This window comes from Athene noctua, chromosome 13, assembly GCF_965140245.1.
Source record: "Athene noctua chromosome 13, bAthNoc1.hap1.1, whole genome shotgun sequence".
Classification (NCBI taxonomy): Eukaryota; Metazoa; Chordata; class Aves; order Strigiformes; family Strigidae; genus Athene; species Athene noctua.
The window spans coordinates 230,795-258,101 of NC_134049.1; the positions used below are offsets into that span (position 1 = coordinate 230,795).

At 42.0% G+C, this 27,307-nt stretch overlaps 2 protein-coding genes across 5 annotated transcripts in view; one reads left to right on the forward strand and one right to left on the reverse strand.

The window, feature by feature from the left end:
• Positions 1-1,211: 1,211 nt before the first annotated feature.
• Positions 1,212-17,899, reverse strand: FAM81A (family with sequence similarity 81 member A). 3 transcript variants are annotated; one of them, XM_074917309.1, is made up of 10 exons: positions 17,752-17,899; positions 15,379-15,402; positions 14,030-14,097; positions 12,506-12,779; positions 11,617-11,735; positions 5,311-5,440; positions 3,979-4,085; positions 2,712-2,847; positions 2,147-2,342; positions 1,212-1,721 (listed from the first exon to the last, which is right to left on the reverse strand). In XM_074917309.1, exons 3-10 carry the CDS (start codon positions 14,074-14,076, stop codon positions 1,582-1,584), a joined length of 1,149 nt encoding a protein of 382 aa, XP_074773410.1. In that variant the 5' UTR covers positions 14,077-14,097; positions 15,379-15,402; positions 17,752-17,899; the 3' UTR covers positions 1,212-1,581. The 3 variants fall into 3 exon arrangements, with proteins under 3 accessions (XP_074773410.1, XP_074773411.1, XP_074773409.1); XM_074917310.1 differs by lacking the exon at positions 15,379-15,402; XM_074917308.1 differs by lacking the exon at positions 17,752-17,899 and having other exon boundaries at positions 15,379-15,822.
• A 7,070-nt stretch (positions 17,900-24,969) lies between these two features.
• Positions 24,970-27,307, forward strand: part of MYO1E (myosin IE) — a 91,060-nt gene continuing 88,722 nt past the window's right edge. For both annotated transcript variants that reach the window (XR_012634451.1, XM_074916639.1), the window contains exon 1: positions 24,970-25,036. Coding sequence is in view for 1 of the 2 variants with exons in the window: in XM_074916639.1 (XP_074772740.1) it covers positions 25,034-25,036 (3 nt within the window). In the remaining variant the exon portion in view is untranslated. The remainder of the gene's footprint in view (positions 25,037-27,307) is intronic.

Consider the following 27,307-nt stretch of genomic DNA (forward strand, 5'->3'; position numbering starts at 1 on the left):
TATACTTAGGTGCTAATCCTGTAAAGATGTATGCATTTTCTTGATTTTTTACACACTATACTGTCCTACTGACATCAATGAACTTAAGTTTTTGGAGAAAAAAAAGATTTTTATAACATGGTGACTCTGTGGGCCAAACCTTCTTTCATGGAAGTGATGAGAAATTGCTACTGATTTTCAAGAAAGGAATATGGTTTTGCAATACTGGCCAAAAGAAAGGTCCATTAAAGACAGTGCAGAGACATCCTGTTCATTTATTTACGTTCACAGTAAGGCTTATGTAAATTAATAGTATATTTGTATTTAAATTACTGTTAATATTATAAATTAATAGAACATTGGATTAAGTCTTTTATTCTTCATGAGTGCTTAATCCTGCATGATTTACAAACATGATGAGCAATATCAAGCTATGAATGAAAGTATAAAATCAACATATATATATATTCCTGTCCAGATTAATGTGCCATATGGGTGCTGATTTTCATTATGTAATCTGTTCTGGGAATGGAAATAAGCACCATTATTATTTGGAAATACTGTGAGTGCAATTAGTAACTGGAATCTACTAAATTATTAAAGTCTACTTAAATTTGAAAAATTGGTTGATTTACTTCAGTAAAAATTTGTAAGCAGATCATAAACTGGATTCTATTTTACATTGTGTTCTCCAAACTGTGATAGATTATCACCTTCTCTTTTGTTTTCAAACCTTTCAAAGTTTTTACCAATATAATGAAACAAGTCACAGGAACACATGCCCAGTTATAAAATACTATATGTACATCTTTTATCTTGTCTCAGCTCCATTTGGTTATTAATTTTAAAAGGTCACAATACTTAAGACCACGTGAATTAAGTTTCTTACATTGTTCATGAATCATCTTGGTCTACAACTACATTATATATCACTACTTAGTTTACACACACACACAGAGGATACTTGCAAAACTAAACGAAGATTTTTCTGGGTTTTGAAAATTTTTCTGATTTTGAAGATTTTTCTGATGGTTTTGAAAATTGGTCTGTTTAGTGCTAATTCTGTCTCCCCAGGAAGTCAATAGTAGAGAAAGTCACTAAAAATGTCCATTGACTTCAATGAAGTAATTTGTATCAAGGTGGAAAACCTTGCCAAACTGATATTAAACAAATGATATCGACCTTTTTTTTTAAAAAAAAAAGGGGGGGGGGGGCGGGGAGAAGCTGTGCAGGTTCTTATATGTATTTTTATATATGTATAAGCATATACCTGCCTGATCAAGCCTGCAAAACTGGGGAGCACTAGAATGCCTTTAGCAAATTAGGTGCCAGTTTCACCAATGTATTACTCCAGTTTTACATGGTGCTTAATCTCCTGAGAGCAACTAGAGTAGTGCAGTGGTAAATCAGCACCTCAACCCTAAACGCTTGTCAGCTGATCTGTGAAGAGCTTGCATTTACCACTTTGAGTAAACATACAGACCTGTGCAACAGCAGCATGTCATTTGGTACATGCATTTAATTTGGATTACAGACTGCAACAAGATTATAGTCTGCCTGTTTAGTCAGGTAAACATTAATCTCTCAGGCAAAATCTTGCAGTCATGGCCCAGTCTCTCCCCATGTTGGAACCTCCTGCTTAATTTGGTGGATCTGCTTCTGTAGTTCATCTCTGTCCAGCTTCATTTTCGCCTCTAGAACTTGCCGTAGAGACCCAATGCTCTCGTAGATAGCTGCAAATCCTAGTTGCAGGTGAGAATTAAATTAGTTCATAATCAAAAGCAAGTGTATTGCACAATTATGATCAGAATGTGCTTCCTACCATAGTCCTCTGCTTTACACTAAGAAGACAGCAAAAGTTCAGAAGAAAAATAGGACTATAATTTTGTGCTGAAGGCAAAAGTGCCTCCGATCGCAGCCAAGCTATGCCTGTGTATGCTCTGGGGAGAGCACTTCTAAGTTACGATAATAAAATGTCACCTCTTGTTGCTGTGTTCAGACTGTTTTCACACTTAGTGAAAATCCTTTTTAATGCCACAGGTACAACCATTACATCTGGGCCAAAAGTCTTTAAGTTACTTTGATACAAGCAAAGGCATTTTGCATATTATTATAGATCAATCATTGTTACAATTCAGAATAAAGAACTTGATAACTGTGGTCCTACCAGAATTAACTTCAGCTTTCATTTCTTTTATATCTTCATTTATCTCATTTTGAAGTTTGCTAATGCGAATATTTATCTTTTCTTCAGTCTGTTTTGCTTCATGTGCTTCCATGGTTATCTTCTGTATTTCTTCCATTTTGTCAATTTTCTCTGCCATTTGGTTGAATTTCATCTCTATAGCTCTTTCACTCATTTCCTGGAGCCAGGAAAAAGAATGTTCATGATTTACTCCACATATGAAATTACAATGGTCTTTCCCAAATATGCAGTAGATATTAATAATATTCTATGTAGAATTCAAAGGTTTAAGGAATTATAATTTTTTTTATAAAATGTTTTAAACTGACAATTACTGTAGGCTAAAATACTGATCTATTTAGAAGTGATCAGGTTTATTTGAAGGCTGTCAGGCTGTGGGGATGTTATACTTGACATCAGTGAAAAGATTTATACAAATATTGAGGAGGTCTGAAAGTATCACTCTATCTCAATTATATCATCTTAGTTATTAATAATACTTTTGAATACTTCCTGAGAAGTATTAGGACATTTTAATGAAACTTACAGTGTTTTCCTTAAAAGTCAATGAGAGTTGGTCAATTTTTTGCACAAGCTCTTTCTCAATCCTTTCATGTTCCTGTTCCAGCCAGCTACGTGCAGACAAAATCTGGCTGCTGAGTTCCTCAATAGCATTTTTTAATCTAAGAGCATAATAGAAATTAGCAGATATAAAAGAGTAGAACTTTTGGTCATTCAACAGTGACTCTTTAATGAACATGTTCATAAAAAAATTTAAAACAATTTAATACATTTTTGACACCATTTTAAGGTGAATCTTTGAAATTTAAGGGTACTAAACTGGGTAAGGTAACATTTCAGAAAATAAAGATGAAGGAGCACAACAAAATAGCAGTTATTTATATGAAACACATCACAGCATTTTAAGGCATAATAGATGTAAATTATTTGCAGCACTGAAAACAGAATATGGTCATCCATTCAGATTATAATCTTTGTGTCCATAGGTCTCAAATCTGAACAAAGATTGGGTAACCGTTTATTTTAGTGGCAATGCTGGTTCATATAGCCCCACTTAAGTTGCCTATACTCACCTTGTTTACACCAACCAATTGTGCCAGTGAAGCTATTTCTTTAGACAGTCTTTTTTTTTGCAGTGAGTATTTGAAATCTGGATCTATTCTTTCATCTGGTTTACAAAGTTTCACTGAGGTAACTGATGGGATGGCAATAAGCAGTAAGGATGTGGTTGGCTTAAGCCAGGACTGCCTCTGAGTGAAATGCCTGGAAGAGTTAATATCTGAATTAAATACATCCCTATATAATGTCTAGTAGTAGTGCAGCAGCTCATAATTAATAATTTAGGTATCTGAGTTCTGTATTCCTATTTGAAGCCAACTTAAAGCAATAACACCACCTTGTGAATGCTGTGCCTCGCTTCCTGGTCGCTTGAGTTGAACCTTTTGCCCTGCTCATGACAGCTCCCTCCAGCATTTGTTGTTTCGTATAGTTCTTGCAAAAAGGCACCAGGCCACTCAGAGAAGTCCCCTGTTCTGTAATACAAGCTCTGTCTGAATACTTCAGTGGGGACTCAATGGGCTTTTCAAAATTGCCTAACCACATTAGGGGCAGAATTCTTGTCGAAAGCGAGTCCCACTTGACCATCACGCTTTTGTAATATCTGTTGGGCACACGTGCCTATTTAAACAGGTTCATGCTTTGGCAGACCTGGAGATGCCAGAGCCCAGCGTGGCCAAGGGCGGGAGGCCCTGGCTCCGAGGCGCGCGGCCGCGGCCAGGCTCCCCGGCACTCACTTCATATCCAGGAGGTGGAGCTGTTGGTTGCTCTCTTTGTAGGCAATCTTCAGCTTTGCTTCTTGCTGCATGATTGACTGCTCTACTCTGCTCAGGAGGTGAGAAATCTGAAACAAAATTCAGAACTTGCTATCTTTCAACAGCATTTCATCACAGTCTCATTTGGGATGTTTTCATAACGGTAGAGGAGATCTTAAAGAAGGGCCATTGTTTCTGACATTGCAAAAATTGTGGAATTTGCACATTTTACTTTACCGTGAAAAACATACTATCTTGTGAGATGAAAGTATTGACACTGTGAAAACTGTGATTTTTCAGCCATAAATAGTTTGAACAGTCTTTCCTTGGAAGCATGTGCCTGCTCCACCCCTTGAGACAGCTGAATTTACATGATCCATACGTCTCCGTGTTGCCATGTAAGCAAAGAATGGCAAAGCGCTCCACAAATACCGAGTGATATTCTTCATTACTTCATGTATAATAGCTACTGCAGTGATAAAAGTGCTGAATTTAACTGGGGATAGGTCATTACTAACAGAAAATATCTCTCACCAAAACAATCATCCCAGTTCCATGAAACACACTGTTCTATTTTACAAGACTCATGACGCTATGTCCTGAGCATGCCAACATGCTAATACGCTGTACTGAGTCTTCTGAGAAAGGTAAAGTGGATTTTAACCATTTACCTACTGCAATATTAAGATGTAAAATACTTTTGTTGCACAAGAAAATGGGAAGGCCTTGAGATGGAGATATGAAGGATCCTTTTCCTTAATGTCATAAGTCTCTGCTTGTATCTTAGTGCTCACTTCCATTCCCACACCCAATGCAAGAGAAACCTGGTGGACAGATTAGTGGATTCATACAATCCCAAACCAGTTTTGTGTTGCAGACCTTCAAAAATTGTGTTCAAATACGTATGAAATCATCCTGGGAAGGCCAAAACATACAGGGAAACACTGATGCTTGCATTGTTGTGGTAGTTTTGTAGAGCATCCATGTCATGTTCACATTTCAACCTCAGAAAGCCATTCAGGCCAGTAATCACTGATTTTTTGTTAATTCCTGGAGTCCTTTCAGGTGCCTTTAAATCCTAGACCCTTCTACACAGCATGTTAAAGGCAGCAAATTCAGGACCTTTTTTCAGTTAGCCCACTACAGTAATGGAGCTAGGTACCAATATTCAATCTAATGAGGACTGTGAGCAGATACACCTCTCCATTTGTAAATCTGTGACCTCCCAGGATAATAATCAACAGTAATTGGGTCCGTGTGAATTAGACTGTAACTCTTACCCATACATGGATTGCCTTGGTCTAAATACCATACCTGTATTTCTGCCTCTTTGATTTTAGATTCTAAGATCAGCTTGGAGGTGTGTTGGTCTTTACTTAGGCTCTGAAGTCTTTCATACGTAATTTTATGCTCTGCAGACAGTCTGGCTAACCCAGCATCACACCTGTTTGAATAAACAAATACCAAAGCAAAGGCTGAATAGAATATAAGGTCCAGGTTTTTTAATTGTCCATTTTAGACTGGGCATTTCTGTAAAATTGCTGGATGTCTAGCAAAACAGTGTCTTATGAGACTGTAAGAATGGCTATATAACTTATAGTATTCAGCAAACTGCTCTCATATGGGACTAGAAGTCAAATAGTTAGATACATACATTCCTGTCTTCTTGGCACTGACATAGTATGTGTAGACTGTGTTGTTACATTCAGGGAAATCACATTAGAAATGCAAAGATGCAGAGTTTCGATACCTCATATTTTTGTCATACTTCTAAAGACATTTTTAAGGTGTTTATGATTTTGCCTACATGATCAGAAGCTTAAATAACTGAGGACCATTTTTTCATTATTGTAGCTGTGTTGCTCTGAGTTTTACATTCTTATTTTTATTTGTGAAATAGTAGTATACAATTAATGTGTAGTAAACAATGTGGGGCAAATTTTACAGTCTTTATTGAGGTAAAACTGTCATTGAAAGCAATGGCAATTTTGTCTCACAAAAGACTATGAAATGCGGTCTTGGAACATAATTATAGTTTCCTTTCTTCACATTGGTGCTTTCTTCATTCTTGATGCTGAAACATTTTCAGGATAAATGTGCTATAGAATATGTGCATTTTCTACCACATTTCAAAAATACTTGGGTCAGATGGATTTCATCTACAGTAGTACAATAAGGACATTAACTGAGCTGTGAAAATATAAGTACTATAATTTCAGGAGTAAGACCTTTGTGAAGTATGAGTCATGTATATTTTTTTGCTAAGGGAAATATGTAATTGGCAATGTTACCAAATTTGATCTATGAAACTGACGGAGAACAAACAACAGTTACAATTTGAGGGAGAAAAAGTCAGTAAAATGGAACAAGCTAAGGCATGTTAAGTCTTTACCTAAACCAGTGACACATTTTAACCTCTTTTTAGTCACATTTCAGTTTGAAGGCTTTCATTTCAACATGCATTTTCATCACCTCAGTTCCAGTAACTACCATTATCATTAAACATGAAGGGAAAGGAACAGCTAAAATGACAAATGGAGCATCTGCTTAGTATTAGGGAACAATTTCAATATGAAAATAATCTGTAACATGCAAAATAGCACATAGAAACTGCAAAACTTGTGGAAATTTAATTTACACTTTAGCAGTTCAGCATAGTAAGACCAATTAGCAATATCTGTAGGAAGACCAGCTAAAGGTTACATAGCAGTGAGCCATATTTGTAGGTCTTCAGTCAGGCAGTTTATTTAGAAAGGCAAGAGAAGCCAAATCTCTCCATATTGTTATGATCAGAAAGAATCAGAGGAATGAAATCATCTTGCACCTAGTCAACAAAAGCCTATGGGCTCAAAAAATGGTTAGTTTGTTTCTCGGAGGCATGACAGAAAATATAAAAAACAACATATTTGAAACTACTCTACCAAATGTAAACAACAGGCATCTGTAATTGTTTTTAAGGCAAATGAGTGTTTTGGGTTTAATCACCCTGCATCTCTCTTGAGGAACTCAGTTACATGATCAAAGGGGTCACATAGTTGCATGGTGACTGAAACATTACAATTCTGACTATGTTAATTTAGTGTCAACCTGGTATGTATTAATCAGATTATTTCATTTTTCTACAGGGATACTGTAATTGGCACGCTTTTAAACAAAGTTGGAATAAAGGTTAGATACCGTTGACAGTAGTTGTGGAATGCTTATTGTGCTATGTTCTTTTTAAAAACAATATTCCATATATTGAAGTGGTCAAAGAGAAGTCTCTTTATATATATATATATATATTGTGCACACTCATAAACACCTGATCAGTTTTGACTGGAAGAAAACATTAGTGTGCCGCAGACAAAGAATGAGATTTTGGTATTAGTTATGTGAGTATACATTTTGAGTTAAAAACTTACAACAATTAAATAACTTCAGTCCATGCTTCCATTAGCTTTCAGAGGTGGGGAGGCGGGAGGCAATAGTGAGATGAACATATGGAAAACCATGGGCTTTCTAACACTTTTTTGATGCAGGTTTCTACTGCATCCAAATCAGATCAGCAATCTAAACAAAAGGTCACATTATCGTTTGGAATTTTTCCCTGTTTAAAAAAAAAAAAAAAAAAAGGCACACTGTAATCCCCATTGAATTTCCCATACCTCTGAGAGTTCTGCTTTGATACTTATTTATAGATTCATGTTAAAATAACAACAGAGTTCTTCTTAAAAATAAAACTAAATGTTTCTGCACACTGGAGTTAAGTTTGTGGGTAATTTAATCAGACTGTTTATATAAATGAAGCCAGTGGACTATGTATATAAAGACAGAAGTTGAAAACAACTTTTGAGGTTTGGTCATCTTAAGAGCAAAAGGAAAGAAATGAGAAATAGGTTAAGATTTCTAGGAAGAATACTAGCTTAAAAATATAAGCTGCACATAAAACCATTTTGGACAAAGAAATACACAATAAATAATTCTCTGTCTTCATGTGAGAAATGCTGAAGCTGGTCATACAAACAACCCAGTGCAGTTTTTCATGTGCAGTTGCACACATTTGCTGTTGAAATTTGGGGCAAAGATGCACTACAATGTTCATTTTACTACTGTTTGATTTTAGAGGACGTTTTCTGAAAGTTCTCAAAAAACTGCCTTCCAAGTCGTAGTAAGCAAAAGCAGTAGTTATTTTTCTGGCACACTGAAGAGTATTTTTGTTGTCTTTCATCTCCAAGAAATTAAAGTATAATGGTTGCTCTATTGGGTATCACCAGGGACTCGGTAAAGCTGAGAACTACACCAGTACTCTGCAACAGGATGCTATATAATGGTACATACAGATTTTTAATGTTCCTGCTGTAATAAAACAGGAGATGTTTCAATTAAAATACCAGTGTTTCAGTGAAAACAAGTAGGTGAAGAACAAGCAGTGAAAAGCAAGTTGCTATGTCCAGGGGATCCACTGGACAAGAACAGCAGAGCTGGTAGATTCTGGATAGCCTGGATCCAGGAGCCCAGATCAGCCCTCCCTGTGCATCTCCTACAGAGCCAGTAGCCAGAGTGCGGCAGATTTATTGTACTTATGAAGTTCATAAACGCAGTGCATCCCAGATGCATCAGACTCATTTTCTGTGCAGTGTAGGAAAATCTGCCTACGTGTAGTGAGTCCAGGGTGTCTGAAATGAATCAGATCTATAATGTATATAAAAAATCATCTATATATGCAAAGTAGGCCCAGTTTGAACACGCATAGTTGCCATTTCTCTGGAAGTTTCAGCTATCAGGAAGCTTCTAGAGAAAGCTACTGCTATGGTTCTGACCAGGCTGCTGTATTTAAACTTTCCAGACAAATGATCATAGTCCACAAGTTACTCTGTAAATAGATGATAAGGCACTACTCCGGAGGTTTATGATCTAATATCACTAGAAATAGAATGGGTAAATCTTTTTTATAGAAAACTGCCAACATCAGGGATAGGAGGCTGGAGTAATGGATCTATTGGCAGCAATCTAATTTTCTGCTGAATGTGTCACTGAATTTAATAGAGGTAATATTTTTCTTAAAGTTAATAATAATGCTGATTCTTAGGAAAATGTACAGCATCATTCATGGTGAACACCATAATGATGCTTTTCAAATCCATCAATATAATATGCTTAATGAGAAATGGTCCAGAGACATGAGCTATAACGTGTATTCTGTCTTCTTCTGGTAGCATTATTAGTTGATTCTGTGATACAGGTGAGGTCATATGTGAGGTCTGCCCGAATCTCACTCATTCAGAGCTGTGGGTAGTGTGGTTTTGGAGCTGTGCTTAAGAACTGAATGCACATGTAGGGATCCCTGTTCTCATCATTGAAAGCAGCAACCCTCAAAAAATGAGACAGTTGTTCCGTGCTGTATTGACATGTTACAGAACAGTTGGTGTTAGGAAATAAACACCACTCTCTCCAGTATCGAAGCTGAATAAGATGTTTAGTATGCATGTAGTTACTGGAACTGAAATTGGCCAGAATCCTGAGATTGACACTAAAATTATTACAGGACCAAAAGGCTTAGACTTAGGTGATTCACTATCACTCATCATAAATAAACTGATTGACAGTGATTGTCCATCTGCACGCTTCTAGTCTAGAGCAGACATGATGTTCTTGGAGTTAAATTAGCCTTCTGTCACCACAGCCTGAGCCATACATAGTACCTCGGCTGTGGCTGAGAGCTGATGCGCAGTGAGTGGGTAACCCACAGTAACTTGATCATGTTTCTAAGGTTTCAGTCTTTGAACTCATCTGAAAGCTAGCAGGACTAGATGTAAAAGTAAAATTACATTGGGTGACTTCAGTTTATTTTGTGGAAGGAACATTGGCTAGAGTAATCAGAAAGTGTTTACCCAAGGGAAAGTTTCTGGTGAGTATCTGTACAGTGCCTACAGCATAACAAACTGCCATCTCGACCATGATCTCCAGATATTACTATAATTACTGCTCATAGGAACACTAATTTTCAAAATAGAATATGTCTGTAAATAAAGGGAAATAACTCTCCCATGGAACACTGCTTTAACTTGATTTCTGATAAAGGGAAGCTTATTTTCTTCCTCATTCACAGAACATTTTTACGTAGCATATTGCTAAATAGAACAGTTAAAAGAGAGTAAACTGATTCTCTTATGGTAATGAACACAAATATCCAACATTCCTTGCACAGTCTGACATAAGGCAGATTGGTATAACCTCATACAATTATCAGATAAATTGCAACCCAGGCACAGTACAAGGGCGTTGCCTTAAGTAAATAAAGGAAGAAAACCTAGCACAGACTGTGCTAGTCCACCACCGAGCCCCATACCAAGTACTCAGGAAAGGCAAGGGCCCCATTGTGAAACTCATGCTGGCACGTATTTATTCTATTATTTATTCTATTATTTATTCTATTATTTATTCTATTATTTATTCTATTATTTATTCTATTATTTATTCTATTTATTTGTCCTAAGGTGTCAGTAACTGTGTGCTCCAAATATGGACCCCTCTCACTATGTAGTATGATCTCAAAGTGGATTTTTTTATGTAAAGAAACAGGAAGATCCAAGCATGTAAATTTGTCAGGGATTTCTCAGTGAAATAGATATAGATTTATGTGCGTATCTATATATATTTTTCAATCAATTTCCTGATTTGACAAACTTGTTTAGTTCACTCCTGTTTACAGAAGGATAGTGAATAACTTAAAAAAAGAGTATGCAAAAAAAAAACCTTTCTGAAGTGTTCTTTACAAAATGGGCTATGAAAGTTACAGTGGACGCTTTGAACAATCAAATAATGTATGAAAAAACTTTAGCTCAAGGAAAATCCCTCCCTGATTATTTTTGTAGGTTGTTGAAGGTTATCACTAAATCAGTTGAAGTACAAAAAAGAAAAAGAAAAATTATCTGTACAATGTAGACAACAGGTCAAATTCAGAACAACTGTCATCCCACTGAAGTGATTAGCCAAGCTACTTTAGGCCAGATTAGGTCCTTTTTCTATAGCTATAAGTATTTTCTGTCTTTTGCATTCAACTTCACAGACATTTAAGCAAATGTGTTTGTACTGGGGTTTGTAAATGTGTCATGAATGTTGCAGCCTGTGTACTTGCACAGTTGTAACCTGGAGTTTCAAGCAGCCTGTAAATCCTCTATTCCTTATGTGTCAGGTAGCCTATGCAGTTCTTCATATTGCTAACCAATAACAGAATGCACAGATCTTTTACTTCTGAAATATATGCAAAAATGTGCAACTATTCTGTTCTTTAAAAGTATAGATTGTTCCATACTGCCTTTGTAATTGTGCTAATTAATTTGTTTCATAGACCAGTCTAACCATAGCACTTTTAAAAGCTGAAACAAATCCAAATTCCTAAGGAATTTGAGGCAATTTATTTAAAAACTGTTTTCAGGAATTAAGGGTGATATTGTTAAGTTTCATACGTAATACTGGAATGCAAAAGATTATTATTCATTTTCTTGAAAACACTAAGAAAAATTATTCCGGGAATTTTGCCAAAGTTGAATTCAGACCATTATCATTAACATTCATATTTCAAGATTAAAACAACATTAGCTAGTCCCCAGAATATACTTCTGTGTTGACTTTTACCTTGCAACTCTTCCCCGAAGATCTCCTAAACCAGAAAGCTGCCGCATTTCCAGACTCTTCAGGGTAGAATTTGTTCCATAGCTGAGATTGTCTCTGACACGTATCTGTTCCTGCAGCATCTACAAAGCATTCATATGCAAATATGAACTCAGTATGTCACATTTAATGTACACTTAAAATGTCACTCATTATTTTTCAGTATTTCAGTCATATCGGATACCATTTTCTGATTACTTTATTAAAAAGCTTTGTCTTGTATCATACTAAACCAGATACCTTTTAAGTCATTTATTATTTCTTATTCCTAGTGTTCAATCTGCCCATAAATACCGTGATATGTATAAAGTATAACGTCACAATGGAATGGAGACTTAATAAATTTTTATCCTTTCAATTTCCCCACCACCCCCCTGTTGCTCATTGCAGCAGAGGTCAGATGTGAAGTCACGTATCTGCATATGATTAGGTCATGAAAATGAGCAGCTGGGTTTGCTACTTGGTGTTGTCAGTATGTCGGAAGTGAAAGAAATTTTATTATAGAGCCAAGGCATTTCCTAGTATTTATACAGCACAGCCTTTGGACTGAAGTTTAGCTGGGTATTAGTGTTGCATTAATTCATTTTTTCAGGGTTTTCCAGTGCAGCTTTTGAAAGCAAGCTTATTAGTACCACAAAGGTTTCTGTGTTTATATGCTAATATCCTCTGCTATTTTCATAGCCACTGAAAGAATGATGTAGTTTGCAAACGGTTTTTCAAGTTATAAAAACAATTTAGACAGAATCTTCAGACCTTGTCTGACCTTTACTTATCCTGTGGTAAACTTTCTTACTAAATTAGAAGGAATAAGTAGCTGCCATGGCATTAGTCCTGTGAAAAATTCTTAACATACCTCAATGTCCCGATTAAGCTGCCTCACTATTGCTGTTATGTTTCGGATGTGTTCTTCCAAGAGTTGCCTAGCCAACCGGTCACCCCCCCCTTTGTTCTGCATTCTGTGCAGAGTGGAAACAATGTCCTCCTTAATGCGAAAAGCATGTTCCACAAGAGCTGCTGTTGTTTTCTCATGGTTTAGGATTCTGTCTTCCAGCTGATCCACCAGGCTTGCAGATGCCAGAGGGACCGCTGTCAGCGCCTGGCTGTGCAGTGGGATGTTTCGAACACGTCTAGTGAAGAAGAATACCCAAATATTGTTAAGTTCTCACACAAAACTCTGATATGCCTTTCCACTGGAGACAGTACAATAGTATCGTAGTAGCGATACTGGGGAGAAGCACCAGAATACTCGGAGAGAGAGCCCACCGCTACACATAAGTGGGTGCTGCGTTGGCTACTGCCTGTATCTTGTACAAAGTCAGGTCAGGCTCTTTCTCCTATTCTTTAAGGAAGCTTACAAAAGCGTAGGATCATAAGAAAAGGACATTAGCATCATAAAAGCAGTTACAGTTCAGAACTATGATTTGATTAAGAATCCAAATTCAAAACCCTTTTCCTGAGTTTCCGAAGTAATGCTATTTGTCTCTACAGTTTTCAGACTTAATAAAAGCAGTAGCTGTGGAAGGTAGATATTGCAAATTAAATGGAAACAAACTGAGATTGAAAAGGAGTAGCTTGTGTCCATTCCTTTTTTCAGTATCTATAGCTATCCTGTAACAGCATACAGAAGCTCGCTCCCCCATGAACTGGACAGGAGCATATGTAGGTGTAGAAACTGAGAGACCAAAATTATGACAAACTTCCCATACTCTTGGAAGTCAGATTTTCCCCCAAAATACCTTATATTCTGTACCTTGAATAACTGTCTAGATGTTCCAAGAGAGCTCTGCACTGCATAGCTTCCATGGAAAGCAATGGACCTCATGGGCGCTCAAACTAAAAAAATTAGGTGGCTAATGCACGCAATCTTTTCCTGCCACTATATTCTGTAAAGAATAAAGAATATTTTCAGAAGCATAAGTGAAAGACACAAGTTCAACCCCACTTTGAAAGAGATCTTTTTTCCTGGAGCTCTGTTATTTACTGTGTATTCTCCGTGTTGCTTCCTGTTAATGAGCTAAACTAACAGTTTACATTCATCATGATAATACTGATAGAGATGTACAAGGACTCCAACAAAGGTCAGTTCTGGCTCAGAGTTTTTGCACTTACTCCATGCTAGGAGATTGGCTAAAGTATAGTATTCTTGGACTTGTACTCAGTTAAGTTTAAGCTATTTAAATTTTTTGGGAAAGGGTTAAGTAAAAGTTGAGTAAGGAATTGTGATTTGGGCTATGATTTGAATGAGTCTACAGTATTTCACTTTGCTTCACATACTAATGCCAGAGTCCCATGTCACAGCATTACTATATATAGGGAACTGGGAGACACATAATACTCTGCAATATGAAAATTTTATTTTTTATATTCCAGACTGTACCTTTCAGAAGCGGCAAGAGTTGGGAAGATTGGGCTTCGCTGGGCCATTTTCTGGTCAATAATTTATGTCTGTTGAAAAAGTACACACTGAATTATTTAATAGTTTATATCTCGCACTGAAATGACTTAATGCTTATGCTTCAAGTGAACCTTTAAATAAAATTTAAGATTATGCTGGCAGCTCTGATCTTGGAGTTCAAATATTGCTTATGGAATAAATGCAAGTAAAAATCAATAGAAAAGAACAAAAGAAAAAAATGCTAAAAAAGCTTTGTTAATACTTTTGAAAAGGGCAAGGTTGACAGCCTTGAAACTGAAATCTGCTGTTGACCCAAAAAACTGGTTTGGCAGGATAGAGGCAAACAAACTTCTTGGCCCCTATCTGTCTACTAGTCTCAGACATCATCAGTCAGTAAATAAAAAAGTAAAATCTACCAGATTATCATAAAACTTAAGAAAGTATTGGCTACAGAATGAATAAAAATATTTCATGACACCAGATTTCTGAGGGGTAAAGCATTTTTCAGGTAAAAGCATTGGCAGTCAGAAACTCAAATAAAATGTGTTAGACATCAGCATAATTTAGCAAAACTGAGTCTTTTATTAATTTGTCTTCAAATCTAAATGACCACACTTTATGTTGTAAGTAAATTCTTCCATGGTAAGAATATAGATTCTGTTTTTAATTTTTAGACATAACCAGCCAGACTGTGACAGACGTTGCAGCAGGGTAGGTCTGTTAAATAGCTTCAGAAAGACATTTTAGATATCTTACTGTGAGACCAGTACCTGGCTCAGTAGCTTTGTCTGCTGACAGAAATTAATGAGAAAGATGGTAGCCTCAATCAAATCCAACTATTCCAGCCTATATAAAGCATATGGCCTGAGCCTAAATTCCTTGGGAACTTAAAATCCTCACTGAAAACTAAAGGCTGAGGTTTGCTGATGAAATCCAGCGCAATATGCTCTACAAACAGAAAGAGAAAAATAGAGTTCTTGAAACAAAATAGTGAAATATCGATTGTAAAGAAGAGATAGGACTCTGAGATCACAAAACACAAAGTGTGTTTGTGCTTTAGAAATGTATGAAAGCGCTGCCTAAAAGCAGAGAGCAAACATTGTCACAGTATGTGTGTTCTATTTATAGTATTGTGCTTCAGAAACTAGAAATTAGAAAAAAAATAGTTTAAGAGAAGCTGGGTTGCTGAGCAGCAATGACACTAGACTGGAATTCAGAAGGTCTGATTTTAATTCCTTGCTCAATCTCTGATCCTGATGACTTGGGACAAGTTATTTCCATGTCTAATGACTCAGTTTCCCTATATGGAAGACAGAGATAATGATACCTACCTCCTTGTCTAAATTCTTACATGCCTGTAAGTAAAAAGCACGATATAAGAGCTGGATATCATTATGATGAGTTCTGCATTCAAAATCCTGCGCAGACACTGAAAGTCCAGTCCCGTAGTCTGTTCCTCGCGCTTGTGGTTTCCCAGTAGGTTTTTTCAAACAATGGCACCACTCTGCGGGATGTCCCTCCTGGCTGTATCGTGAGGTTACACAGCAGCCAGGCACACAGCTCTCAGGGCACCTGAGCTCACTGAGTCCTCTGGGCCATAGCAGGTCTTAATGATCTCGATGCCATGAAGTGTTTAAACACAATTTAACTAATAACCCAGGAATATCCCATTGATTTAAGAGCTATGCATATCACAGCAGTAAAGCACTGGATGCTACCTAGAAAAAGAACAAATATTAAAGTCTGTACATCTAGCAGTATCTTAGTAAGAAAATACACCTTATAAAAAACAGCCAAACAAAAAAAATGCTCAGCTGTTTTAAGGCCTTCAGTATCCATTTATCATCGATGGAAAAAAATGTTTGCAGCAGAGTAAGCATGAGATTGCTTGAAGCTTTTACTTTTTCTGCCAGACAACCATTAGACATGCAGCTAAATAAAATGCCTGGAAAAATCGTGCACATGAAACAAAAGTTACACAGATGGACTTCTCATTCATTTGTTATTGCTAACTTAAGCACATGACTCGGTACACAGTGAAATATCTCATCATCAATTATCCGATTTCTTGATCTGATCCAACATCCAGAAGGGATGTGTTAAGATCTTGTTGAGCAGTTGCACAAAACTTTTCTGCAGTTTGGAGGTATTTGTGGCAAACAATATCGGATAGGTGTGAGACCTAATGACAAATTCCCTCTCTATGAGTGCAGTACCAATTTAGACTAGTAAATATAAAAGAAAAATTAAGATGTTCTGATTCAGAGGAGTATAATTTCCCATAGCTCCAATTTTAATGACAGTAAACTGGGATCAGCTGAGATACCAGTTGAAATACTGGCCTCAGGTGCTTTTTTTTGTTTGTTTGTTTTAAATGATGTTGTCTCCTGCTTGATACTGCTATAACAATTTAAATAATGCTATATTAACCCAGTAAATTTTGGTTCATTGATTTAATTTACTGAATATTTCAAATATACTTGTCAAATATACATGGATGAGGTAAATATTTTTCCCAGTTGTAAATGGTATTCCTGATTGCCAAAAGCAACAGTTCACTTGATACGTACGGCAGCTTTTCCGTACAAATGTGGGGTACTTCTTTATTTTTTTTTCAAGTCACTGACATCAGACGTGTAAAAGCTTGGGGAAAACAAAAAAAAATACATGGGACATGCTGAAGAAACACTTTTAGCAAGGCAAAGTTCACTCCTTGCTGTTTGTACAGTGGCGTCCCTTCCCCACTTCAGCAGGCTGCCTGCGGGTTCTCCACTGATCCTGTTTTGAAGGATAATTGTATCTGTAGCGTTCAGTTCTCCATCTTCCATTATAACCTATGTGTAATACTCGCTGTAATGTCTGTGCACCTCAGAGCGTTTTTCACCTTGGTTCTCACAGTATGCCTGTGGGGTAGGAAAGCGTCGCTGTCCCTGAAAATACTATTTTCCTTATGTTGCTGGTAGGGAAGTGAAGCACGGGGCTCTGTGTGACTTGCCACGAGTCACACGGGAATCACAGCAGACTGAAACACCTGCCTAGGCAAACACTTTAATCACTCTTTTCTTCTTAAAATAGAAACTGCTGTGGTTGCCATACGGGGAGGGCAGGACAGCAGCACCCAGCAGCCACGAGATCCTGGGGTTACTCTGAAACACTTTGGGGCAACATTTTGGAGTAAGTGAGAAAGTGCCTGTGTCGCACTCGGCCAAAGGATGGCTCAGGACCCGGCTCTACGGGCGAGTCCCGTCCAGCAAAGCCTGGCAGGAGCCCTCCGCGCTGCCGTGGCAGCGTGTGCGCGCCGTGCGGTGGGGTGCGGGGAGGCGGCTCCCCGCGGGGAGAGGGCGACCGTGCCGGCGTGGCCCCCAGCCCGGGCTGGGGGTCCTCTTGGTCGGCTCGGGTGCGCGGCTGTGCACACGCAGCTCTGCAGCCTCTGGGATCCGAGCGGGAAGCCGGGCCGGGGGGAGGCGGGGGCCCCGCCTCGCCCGCGGCCGGGCCGCGCAGGCGGGCCCGGGACCCCGGCGGGGCCGCCGCGCTCCTGGCTGGAAGGGTCACGGCTCAGGGCGGCCGTGGCCCTGGGGGCACGGGGGTGGGCGACAGCTGACAGGGGGACACCACAGCGCGGACACCACTCTACGGCCATGCAACACGGAGGGACAGAGCTGGGGCAGGCTCTGCGGCGGGCGCAGGGCGCTGCGCTCACTCACCAGTGCTGTATCCGGGCAGGACGGGGCTGCCCGCCTTCCCCCCGCATCCCAGCGGCCGGCCGAGCCCCGCTCCTCAGCGCGCTGCCGCCGCTGCGGCGGCCCTTTGCGAAGCGTCGTGGCTGCCCCTCCGCCGCCGGGGCACCCGCCCGCCCGTCTGTCCGCCCGGCCGTCTGTCCGCCCGCCCGCCCGCCCGGCTGCGCGGAGCGGGGCCGCAGGCCGGGCTGCGGGAGCGGGAGCGGTTGCCAGGACGCCGTCGCCATGGGAACGCGCGCGGCGGGGGGCAGCACCGCGCCGGCAGCCCCGGGGCGGGGGGGGAGCGGGGGATATTCCAGCCGCCAGGACAAAGCTCGGCCACTCCGCCGTCCCTCGCAGGTTTCCACCGCGGTGTCCGCTCCCGGGGGGGGGGGCCGGGGGAGCGGAGAGACCCCGCAAAGAAGAGCCGCGTTCCCTGCGGTACGGGGGATGGGCCATGGGGGCGTGGAGCGGGGTGCCATGCCTGCAGCTCCGCACCCCCAAATGTCGGCCTCCAGAAAGTTTGGTGGTGGCAAAGCAGCAGTTACTCTGCATTCCTGGCGCTGCAAAGTAGCTAAGCGTGTGATGGAAAGTATGGGTTTTTCCAGAGCATATAACAAATCCTGGCAGAACACAAGATTGTTATCACCAGTGGCAAATAATGGGTTGTTTGTAAGATTTCCGGGTTATATTTTCAAACAAGATCTGACATGGAGCTTCAGTAAAACTTCATACATCACAGAAAAGATGATCTGTCCATTTGCACAGCAGAGGCGTATGAGCTAAGAGAAAGTATTACTGGAAAAAACAAAGTCCATAGAGGGTGTGTCTGCCTTCACTTTTTTCCCCTGCCTGTGTCATTCTTTGGATTTTGGTACAACCACCTTGGGTCAACAAAGGGTAAGTGAAACTGGAGACAAGCGTACTGCATCAGTTCACTCTGAAAGAGCAGATTGTCTCCAGTTTTGGTTAACGCATGTACAGCCTCCCGTGCTGTGGGACTGGTATCTGGCAGATGCAAAGCACAGAAGTGCTGTAGCATGCACAGACCATTGTAAAAAGCCAGGCGGGGTCTGAATCCACACTCTGATTGACCTATTTATTTTAAAGTAATTCCCACATCAAAGGATCAGGCCAGAAACAAAACATGCCATAGGTGCTTTCAAACTAGGATGGTCACCAACTGAGAGTCACAGGACTGTGGGATAATTCTGGTTAGAAGGGAGCTCAGGAGCACACTCGGGCAACCCCCTGCTCCAGGTGAGTCACTGAGGAGCCAAGGGCGGTTTGGCAGGGTTTTGCCCAGCCTGCTGGTGAAAACCTCCCAGCATGGAGACTGCCCGACTCTGCTGGGGGAAGAATGTTTTCCTTATGCCTAGTCTGAACTGCTCCTGTTTGCATTTATGTTGTTGTCTTCCCACCCTGCACCACTGTGACGAGTCCCGCTCTGACACCTTGATGACCTCCTCATAGGCATAGGGGGCTCCTGTTAGTGCCCCAAAGTCTGCTTCCATGGGGCTGAGCAAGCCCTGCCCCCAGCCTCTCCACAGGGGCCCGGGCTCTAGCCCCCGACATCTCACTGGCCCCCGCTGAATTTGCTCTAGTTTATTGATGTACACAGCTGAATTATCTGACCTGGCAAATATCTAGGCTAATTTCATGCAGCTGTGCAGGTTTTGTGCTCCTGTCTAGTGATTTCTCCTGCTAAAGGACTGCTTGGATACCCAGTGTTTTCTCCTACTTTCTCCCCTACAGGAGTGGGGCTTGAAAGCAAATTGTTATTTAAGTAGATTGATTAAAGTTATTTTAATTTAAAAACTTGTCAACATTTGTACCTCCTACTGCAGTCTTGAAATTAACATTAAAAGGTGCCTCCATACTAGCTCTCAGTCTGCTTTCTCCCTCTAGCCCTTGTCTGGCAGCTGCATTCAACGTGGTGGGGGCCAGGAGATGGGGAGGTGACAGGTAAATGCGCGTCTGTTCTTGCGCTGCTCCTCAGGCTTCCGTACCAGCCATGGCCTGGCACAGGATGTTTGAGGTGAGGGATCTTTGGTTTGACCCACACAGATACTCTTCTCATCTTGTGTTATCAGAGATCATTATTTTTGTACTTATATCACTTCCTTGATATTTCTAAAGCAGTACTAAGCTGTTGTATTTTATATAATTACATCTTCATTGTAATTGATAATATGTAGATTTATTTTCTTAAAGGCAAATTCAGATCAGTTTCCATATCAAGGTACATCAGCAATAATGTGAGTTTATTCTGGAGTGTTCAACTGTCTCACTCGTGAATGGAGGCCCATTTTGAATAATCACAGAATTACAGAATGAAGCAATTTAGGTTGGAAGGGACCTTGGAAGCAAATCTTGTCCAACTCCCCGCTCAAAGCAGGGCTAATGTTGTTGTTAGATCAGGTTGCTCATCATAACATAAAATTTTGATCTTAAGAGCTTGTGTAATGTTTCAAAAAATCTCCCTCTGAGGAAAAAAAATACAATCTTTGTACTCTTGTTGACATGAACCTGCATAGCTTAACCAAAATCAGTCACGGGAACACAGGAGGCAAAACTCCTCGGTTACCAAGTCCTTGTGGACTTCTTCTAGATTTATACCAGCCTTGCAAATAACAACATTATTCATACATTTTGGTTTGCAGTTGGAGAAAAATTCAATTCCAGGAATTCTAAGTATCTCTTACGTCTGAGGCTTCTCTTAATCAGATCCAGAGTAAAAGAGCCACATGCTATTTTTCCTCAAAAAAACCTCCAAAACCTAACAGTGGGTGAAGAAGGGCTGTTGATTTTGTTACTGCAATTCTTACTCTGGTGGTGTTTTAGAATGATGTGTTGAACACGTTAATAAGCATCCTTCCTGAACAGGTATGCTTTTCTAATTTAAGGCCAACAAAAGAGAGGCAGGAAGGGAGATACTCTATTAGGTACAGAGAAAGGGCGTGAAAGAAAGCTAAAATGATCATAGTGCTTTCCAACATGAAAACCTGTCCCCAATGCTGGAGTGATTTAATCACATTTTTGTGTCATAAACTTCTGCCTTTGTTTTATACATGCCATTTAGTTTCTCCCTACATTTCACAAGAAGAAATTGCTGAATCCATTTTTTATTTTCTGAAGTAGAATTCTACATTCGGCAAGTGTAACTGAAGGCAGAATGTAACCATCTGCATTTTAACGAAAAACGTTAATATTATAAAGTGTGTTTATTTTTTGAAAAGCAGATACAGCAAAAATTGCATTGACTTTGTAAAGTTTCCTTAATTTTCTAACATTTGTTTTTCTATGATCCAAATGCTTCATCTTTCGAAGAAATACGAGATTGTGTGGTTTCCTAACTGAAAGTATAGTGTCTTGTTATGGGTGTTAAGCCTTGTTTTAGTGGCTTTCAGGAATTGATTAAATTATTAATTAAATTATTCTGATCAACGAGAAAAATATGTGGATTATAAAACTTTAAATATATTTTGTAAGAGAAAAGTCGTAATGCCTGTTTTTTTCTTTGCTGTCAGTTTTAACCAATTAGAAAGCAGTCAGGGCAGTGCCTATTTCATTAAAATTTCTAATCTTTCTGAGATTTACTGACTTCTCCTAAGAGTTTTTTCTTTCTGAAGCCACAATATTTTTAGAACAGGGGGCAAGGGAAAGTTGCATTCTGTGGCATTTCCAGAGGTAAGGATCATGTTCTTTTTTCGGACAGTTTAGTCTTTATACATTTCAGCATCAGCCTGGTTCCTGCTCGGTGCCGGCACGCAGTGTCACTCAGGCAGTGGGAGGTGGAAACACCCGTGTGACTTACCAGCCTCGCTGTGGAGGCAACAACTTCTCTCTTGTGGCACTGCCCAGTGTGGTGTGGGCTCCAGGTCAGGTGATGGCAAAGAGCAGCAGCCACTCCCATCGGTGCTGAGCCTGTGCCCACCTCTGAAACCAGTCCCCAGTGCTACGTCCATAAACCTCCACAGGCTCTGAAGCAAAGCTTGTGCTCAAATGTTTTCCTGAAGTTTGGCACTTCTGATCAGCATCGGGAGGACCAAGTGCCACAACTGCTTGCAGCCAGAAAATATCCTCAAAATATTTCTTGATGTTATCACTTCTGTGCATGAGCTGGTAGGTGTTACTAACCATACACAACACCGTCAGACAATATACGCGCTGAAAAAAGCAATTAAAGTTCTTGATGCAGTGAGTTTTTCTTAAATCTTTTCAAGTTAGGTCTTTTAAAGGTAACTTGTTCATATGAATTTTATGACAGAAATGTCACCACTTCTCAGTTTTGTGTATCATTTAAAAGTACAGAGATTCCTTTTTACTCTGCTGGAGCTCCTCAGGATGAAAATGTGGGTTCTGCCTTTCTCAGAGATGACTGTTACAGGCGACTGGCGGGAGGAGCCCAGGCATGCAGACGGTTCAGGGACACTACCACTGACATTCAAAGGGAAATGCCTTCCCCTGCTTCTGAGCATGGGTGTTGAATAAGTATCATTCACTAAACTTGGGAATTAGATGTTTATCAGAAGCATCTGAAGCAGAATGAAATTACTAGATTTAAAAGCATGAAAAGAGTTCATTGTGAATTAGACTGTGCTTGGTACACACAGTGCTTAGCAAAGGTCTGTGCAGATGCAGAGCACTGATGCCTTCAGCCCTAAAATTTTTACTGACGGTCATCTTCTCGTCCGCCTAGAGCAGATAGACCCCGGTAGCACACGTAGACTGCAGTGAACTCAGGACTAGTTTCTCAATTAGCTATCTAGTGTGAATGTACTTTTTTAGTCGTCTTCCACAACCTACTTTCTCTACTTTTTTCACACCTTGTTATAAAGAAGTTTGTATGTATGCAAACATACATAAAAATATATCCCTCTTAAGAAGATGAACCTAGACATTAAAAAAGACCCACATCCAAAGCAAATTGAAAAAAACCTACAAAACCTATATAGGTTCTCTTTATTTTGTCAGCCCTATACATGCTCTCTGTGTTCTTACAGGTTTTTTTCACCACTTTTTATCACAGTCCCATAAATTTATGTAACATTTCCATGTTCAAATGAAATACTAGGCAAACTATTTTTGTCCTATTTCCATAAAACTGCCGTTACTCACCTTCTGTTGGGAATCAAAGTGTGAAACTCATCTCCTGTGAAGTTCTGCTCACTTTTAGCACTATCAGATGTATTTTTGCTTTAATAGCTATTGCAGATCATATTTACCACCCAGGTACTTTCTCAATGAAAATACTTCCTACCCCTCCTATTGATGTCAGTTAACATCCAAGCAATCCACTATGGAAGCCCCAAGCTTCACATGATCAGTAATCATACAGTGTAAATCCAGCTGAGCAGAGGAAGTCTTCTGGTATACTTCAAAACCAAGGATGAAACGTGCCCAGGGGGCTGTTGTGTTTCATCTAAATCACCAAAGTTCGTGAGACCTAAGAGGGGGCCAAGATTAACAGTTTAATTTTTGTCCCATTTTGGTATTGAGTGCATCAGGATGGTTTGAATTTGTTAACGCTTGACCAGCATGTTTGCAAACCAATGTGGCGATGCCTCAGGCAGATCCATGAGGACAAGTCCACGTACGTGTGCTGAGCAGCACTGCCCTTCCTCGGCACGGACCTGTCTGGATGCAGAGCCTGCACCTTCCTCGGCGGCCGGAGCAGCGCTCTCCCAGAAGTCGGCGGTGAATCTGCCTATGCCTGATCTAAATTAGTTTGGAAGTGAGTCTTCACTTTGTTTATAAAAACAAACAATGACACTTGAACACATATGTTCTGTATAAACAGCTCTATTTTTTCCAATAACTGCACTTCTTTTTAACCAGAGTTAACTTAAAACCCAGTAATATCTAATGATGAAATCCAGGAGCTGTACCTATTGAGAGTGCTTTTCAGGGTAGTTTGGAAGCAGTATTAACATATGACTCAGGGTCTGGCTGTTGTTACCGTTGTTAATTACGTTGTTTCCATTTTCTTTATATTCTAGTTCAGAAGTGGCGGTTGGAAATGCATGAAAGTCAGCGACAGGGCTTCAAGCCCGAGAAGAGTTTGTTATCAGGATACAGTCCTCAGCTGTGGATGGGTTTGCTGATTTGATCCCTTAGGAAGCACCGTCCCTAGAGGGTGTATCCACTGTGTTCTGGACAAACTGATATGCGCAACACAGAGCAGGTGCCAAGTGCCAGGCAAGCACCTGATCTTTTTTGCATTTGTGGGGTACACCTAGGACTTGTTTCAGTATTTGGTATGAAGATGCTTTGCACATTCCACTATTTCCAGGGATTAGAATCATATAATCACAGATTCACTCAGGTTGGAAAAGCCCCTCGGGATCATCGAGTCCAACCCTCAGCCCGACTCTACAAAGTTCTCCCCTACCCCACATCCCCCCACAGCTCATCCCAACGGCCCTGAAACCCCCCCAGGGATGGGGACTCCCCCCTCCCTGGGTAGCCTGTTCCACCCTCTGACCACTCTTGCTGGGAAACATTTTCTCCTCCTGCCCAGCCTGACCCTCCCCTGTGGCAGTTTCCAGCCGTTCCCTCTTGTCCTGTCCCTGATCCCCTGGGAGCAGAGCCCAGCCCCAGCCTCTCTGCAATGTCCTGTCAGGAGCTGCAGAGTGATGAGGTCTCCCCTCAGCCTCCTCCTCCTCACACTGAACACTCCCAGCTCCTTCCCTGGCTCCTCGCAGAATTTGTTTCCCAGGCCTTCCCCAGGCTCGTTGTCCTCCTCTGCGCTGGCCCCAGCCCCTCGATTCAGCACCTCAGTTCTGTGGGTGCCTTTGCGGGGGCAGAGGAGGGCGCGAGGGCTGTGGAGCGCCAGCGGCTTGCCGGGGCGTTGCTGACACCGTTCTGCTGGGAACATCTGCTCCTCCCGCAGGCCGCAGGGCGGGCGCTGCGCGGCGGCGGGAGCTCGGCCCGGCCGGGGCCGGGGCCCACAGTAACGGCCCCAGGGCGGCGGGCGGGAACGCGGGCGGGAACGCGAGGGGGCGCCGGGATTCCCTCCGGGAGTGACGTCCCGGCCGCGCGCCGGCGATTGGCTGCGCCACGCCGCGTTCTCCATTTATGGACACGGCGCCCGCCGGCCCGCCCGCCCCGGCCCCTCGTCCTGCCCCCGCCGGCGCGAGCCCGGCACCCGCCGCCCCGCCCGAGCAGCTGCGCGCGCGGGCAGGGCGGGCTCCCTCCCTCCCTCCCTCCGCCCGTCCGTCCCGGGGCGCCGGCGTGTCTGGGCAGAGCCGCGGGCGGAGGAGCCGCGATGGTAGGAGCGGGGCTGCGGGCGGTTCTCGCGGGCCGGGGGGGCCCCGGCGGCGGCTCCCGGCGGGGGCAGCGGGGCTGCCGCGGCGCTGCCCAGCGTCTCCTCGCGCTGCGCCGGGAAGGGGCTGCGGTGCGGTTGTGTAACCGGCGCGGGCAGCGGGGCCGGCGCTGCCCGGGGAAAAGCAGCCGGCGGAGGCCGGCGGCCTGCGGGGCCCCGGGTGGGGGCCCCCGCCGGGGCACGGCGGCTTCGCTCCTCGGGGGCGGCCCGGGTGCCCCACCGCGCGGGGTTGGGCAGGGCCGGCCGCCCCCCGCCTGCGGAACACCCGCCGCGTCTCCCGCCCTTGGGGCTCTGGAGAGGTTCTGCCCTTTGGCGTCTTCGAAGGGGAAGAACCTTGGGGGAAGGTGGCGTGAGGGCGTTGCTGCGCGGCAGGTGACGCTTCGGAGGGTGCTGCTGGAGGGGCTTCTGCCTGGCCGCCACCTTCCCTGCGCCGCGGTTGGCTGGCGCCCGTGTCCGAGTACCGGTGTCCGGTGCCGCCGCCCGCGGGGGCCCGACGGCCGGCACCGGGGAAACTCCCGCGCGCGCAGCAGCCGCAGCCCCCGGAGCCGGGGTACCTGGGCACCGCAACAGCTGCGCCTGTGAAACGAAACGCCTCAGTGCTCGGTTGGGGAAAAGCTGTGGTTCGGCAGCTGAACCTGGTTGATCTTCAGTAGTTGATTCCTGATGATCGATAGAAGGTTTCATCCTGAAGTAATCTGAATAATGATGACTACCTGTTACACAAGAACTTAAAGTAGTGGAAAATCCGGTGTGGTAATGAACTACGCTGAAATCCATAACCTCTAAACAAGTAGTTTATTAAAGTCTGTGTTAATGTGGAATACTAGAGCTAGGAGCGTTAGGCTACTTGGGAAACTTCTGCATTATTCCTGCTAAAGCTTAGATAAGGTTGAGTTTTAAAGACTGACCATCCTAGCTCTTGGGTGTTCAGAGCTTTACTGACTTGGGCGCAGTGGTAGCTGGGGCCCTGCACTCCCAGTGTCTTTTTAAGATTCCCCTCTTACCACCAGTGCCTGTGCGTTGACTTCCCCAGGCAAGTACGGTTGTGCCTGGTTACACCTATGTTGAGCACAAGTCTTTGCTTTAAATAAAGCACTGCAGAGGTTAGGAAGCTGAAATTTCTGTCACAGTCAGGGATGACAGTGATACCACCAGCTCTTACAGTCCTGTTATTGGTTGAGATAGGTACATGTGTTCCCTGTGAGTTGATTGTTTAGCCAGGTGGTTCCCATCAACTCTTTAACCATACCCTTTGCTCCTCAGTACTTGCTAGATCAGACACCTGTGGCACTTGAGATTTCCCGGTAGAGGTGTGCGTCGTTGCTGGAGGCTGCTGGCATGTTAAGAGTGATTTAAAGTCCTTGGTGCTAGTTCTTCAGAGATGTCTCCCTGTTAACAGTAGTACTTGGAGATCAGTGAGTCTGTCAGTTGATCTGCTGTGGGCTCCGTTAATTCCTTTTTAATGAAACGTTTTGATCAAAATACAATTCTTGTAAATACACAGGACAATTGGTAACATGCTTGATGAGTTTTACTTTGATAAAATAAGGTCACTAACTTCTTCCTCTAGATACCCTTTTCAGGGAACTATTCAGGCAGTTATTCTCCAGCTCTTAATTTGGTGCTGAAGTAGTCTTGAATTATTAGTCTTTTCACTGTGAGATCTCAAGCTAATATGAACTGCATTTTTTTAAGGTTGTCTGTAAGTAATCATTGCAACAAAAACAGAAAAGTAGTGGGTGTTTTTAAGAAGTATGCCCAAACAATTGCCTGATAATCATTGGAAGGTAGTATTTTGTAACTTAGCTGGCAAAAGTATTGCCTGGTAGCATTTACAATGACTGCTTATGAACATGAATCATGCCACTAGTATGCTGAAACTTTATACTCATTCTGCAGAAAAAATTCACATTTTTTCCCTTATTTTTGTCTTGACAGTTTTGATTTCTTAGGGGAGAGAGAGGAAGCAGAATGTCATGAGTGCTTAGTATTCTCTAAATAGTCTTTTCTGCCACATGGTCTCTGTAGACCTTAGAGCAAACTTCTGTTCTGGCAGGGTCCACAGTGCAGGGTGCTGGGTTCCCACTGACTCCAGCTGTATTTGTTTCTTACTTCTTGGTCAGTCTGACACAGCAGAGTGTGTAAAGGTGGTGATGGTGTAAACAGGTCTCCTCTAGCCTCTGCCATCGTGCGTTGTCCCACTCAGGTCTTCTGGCA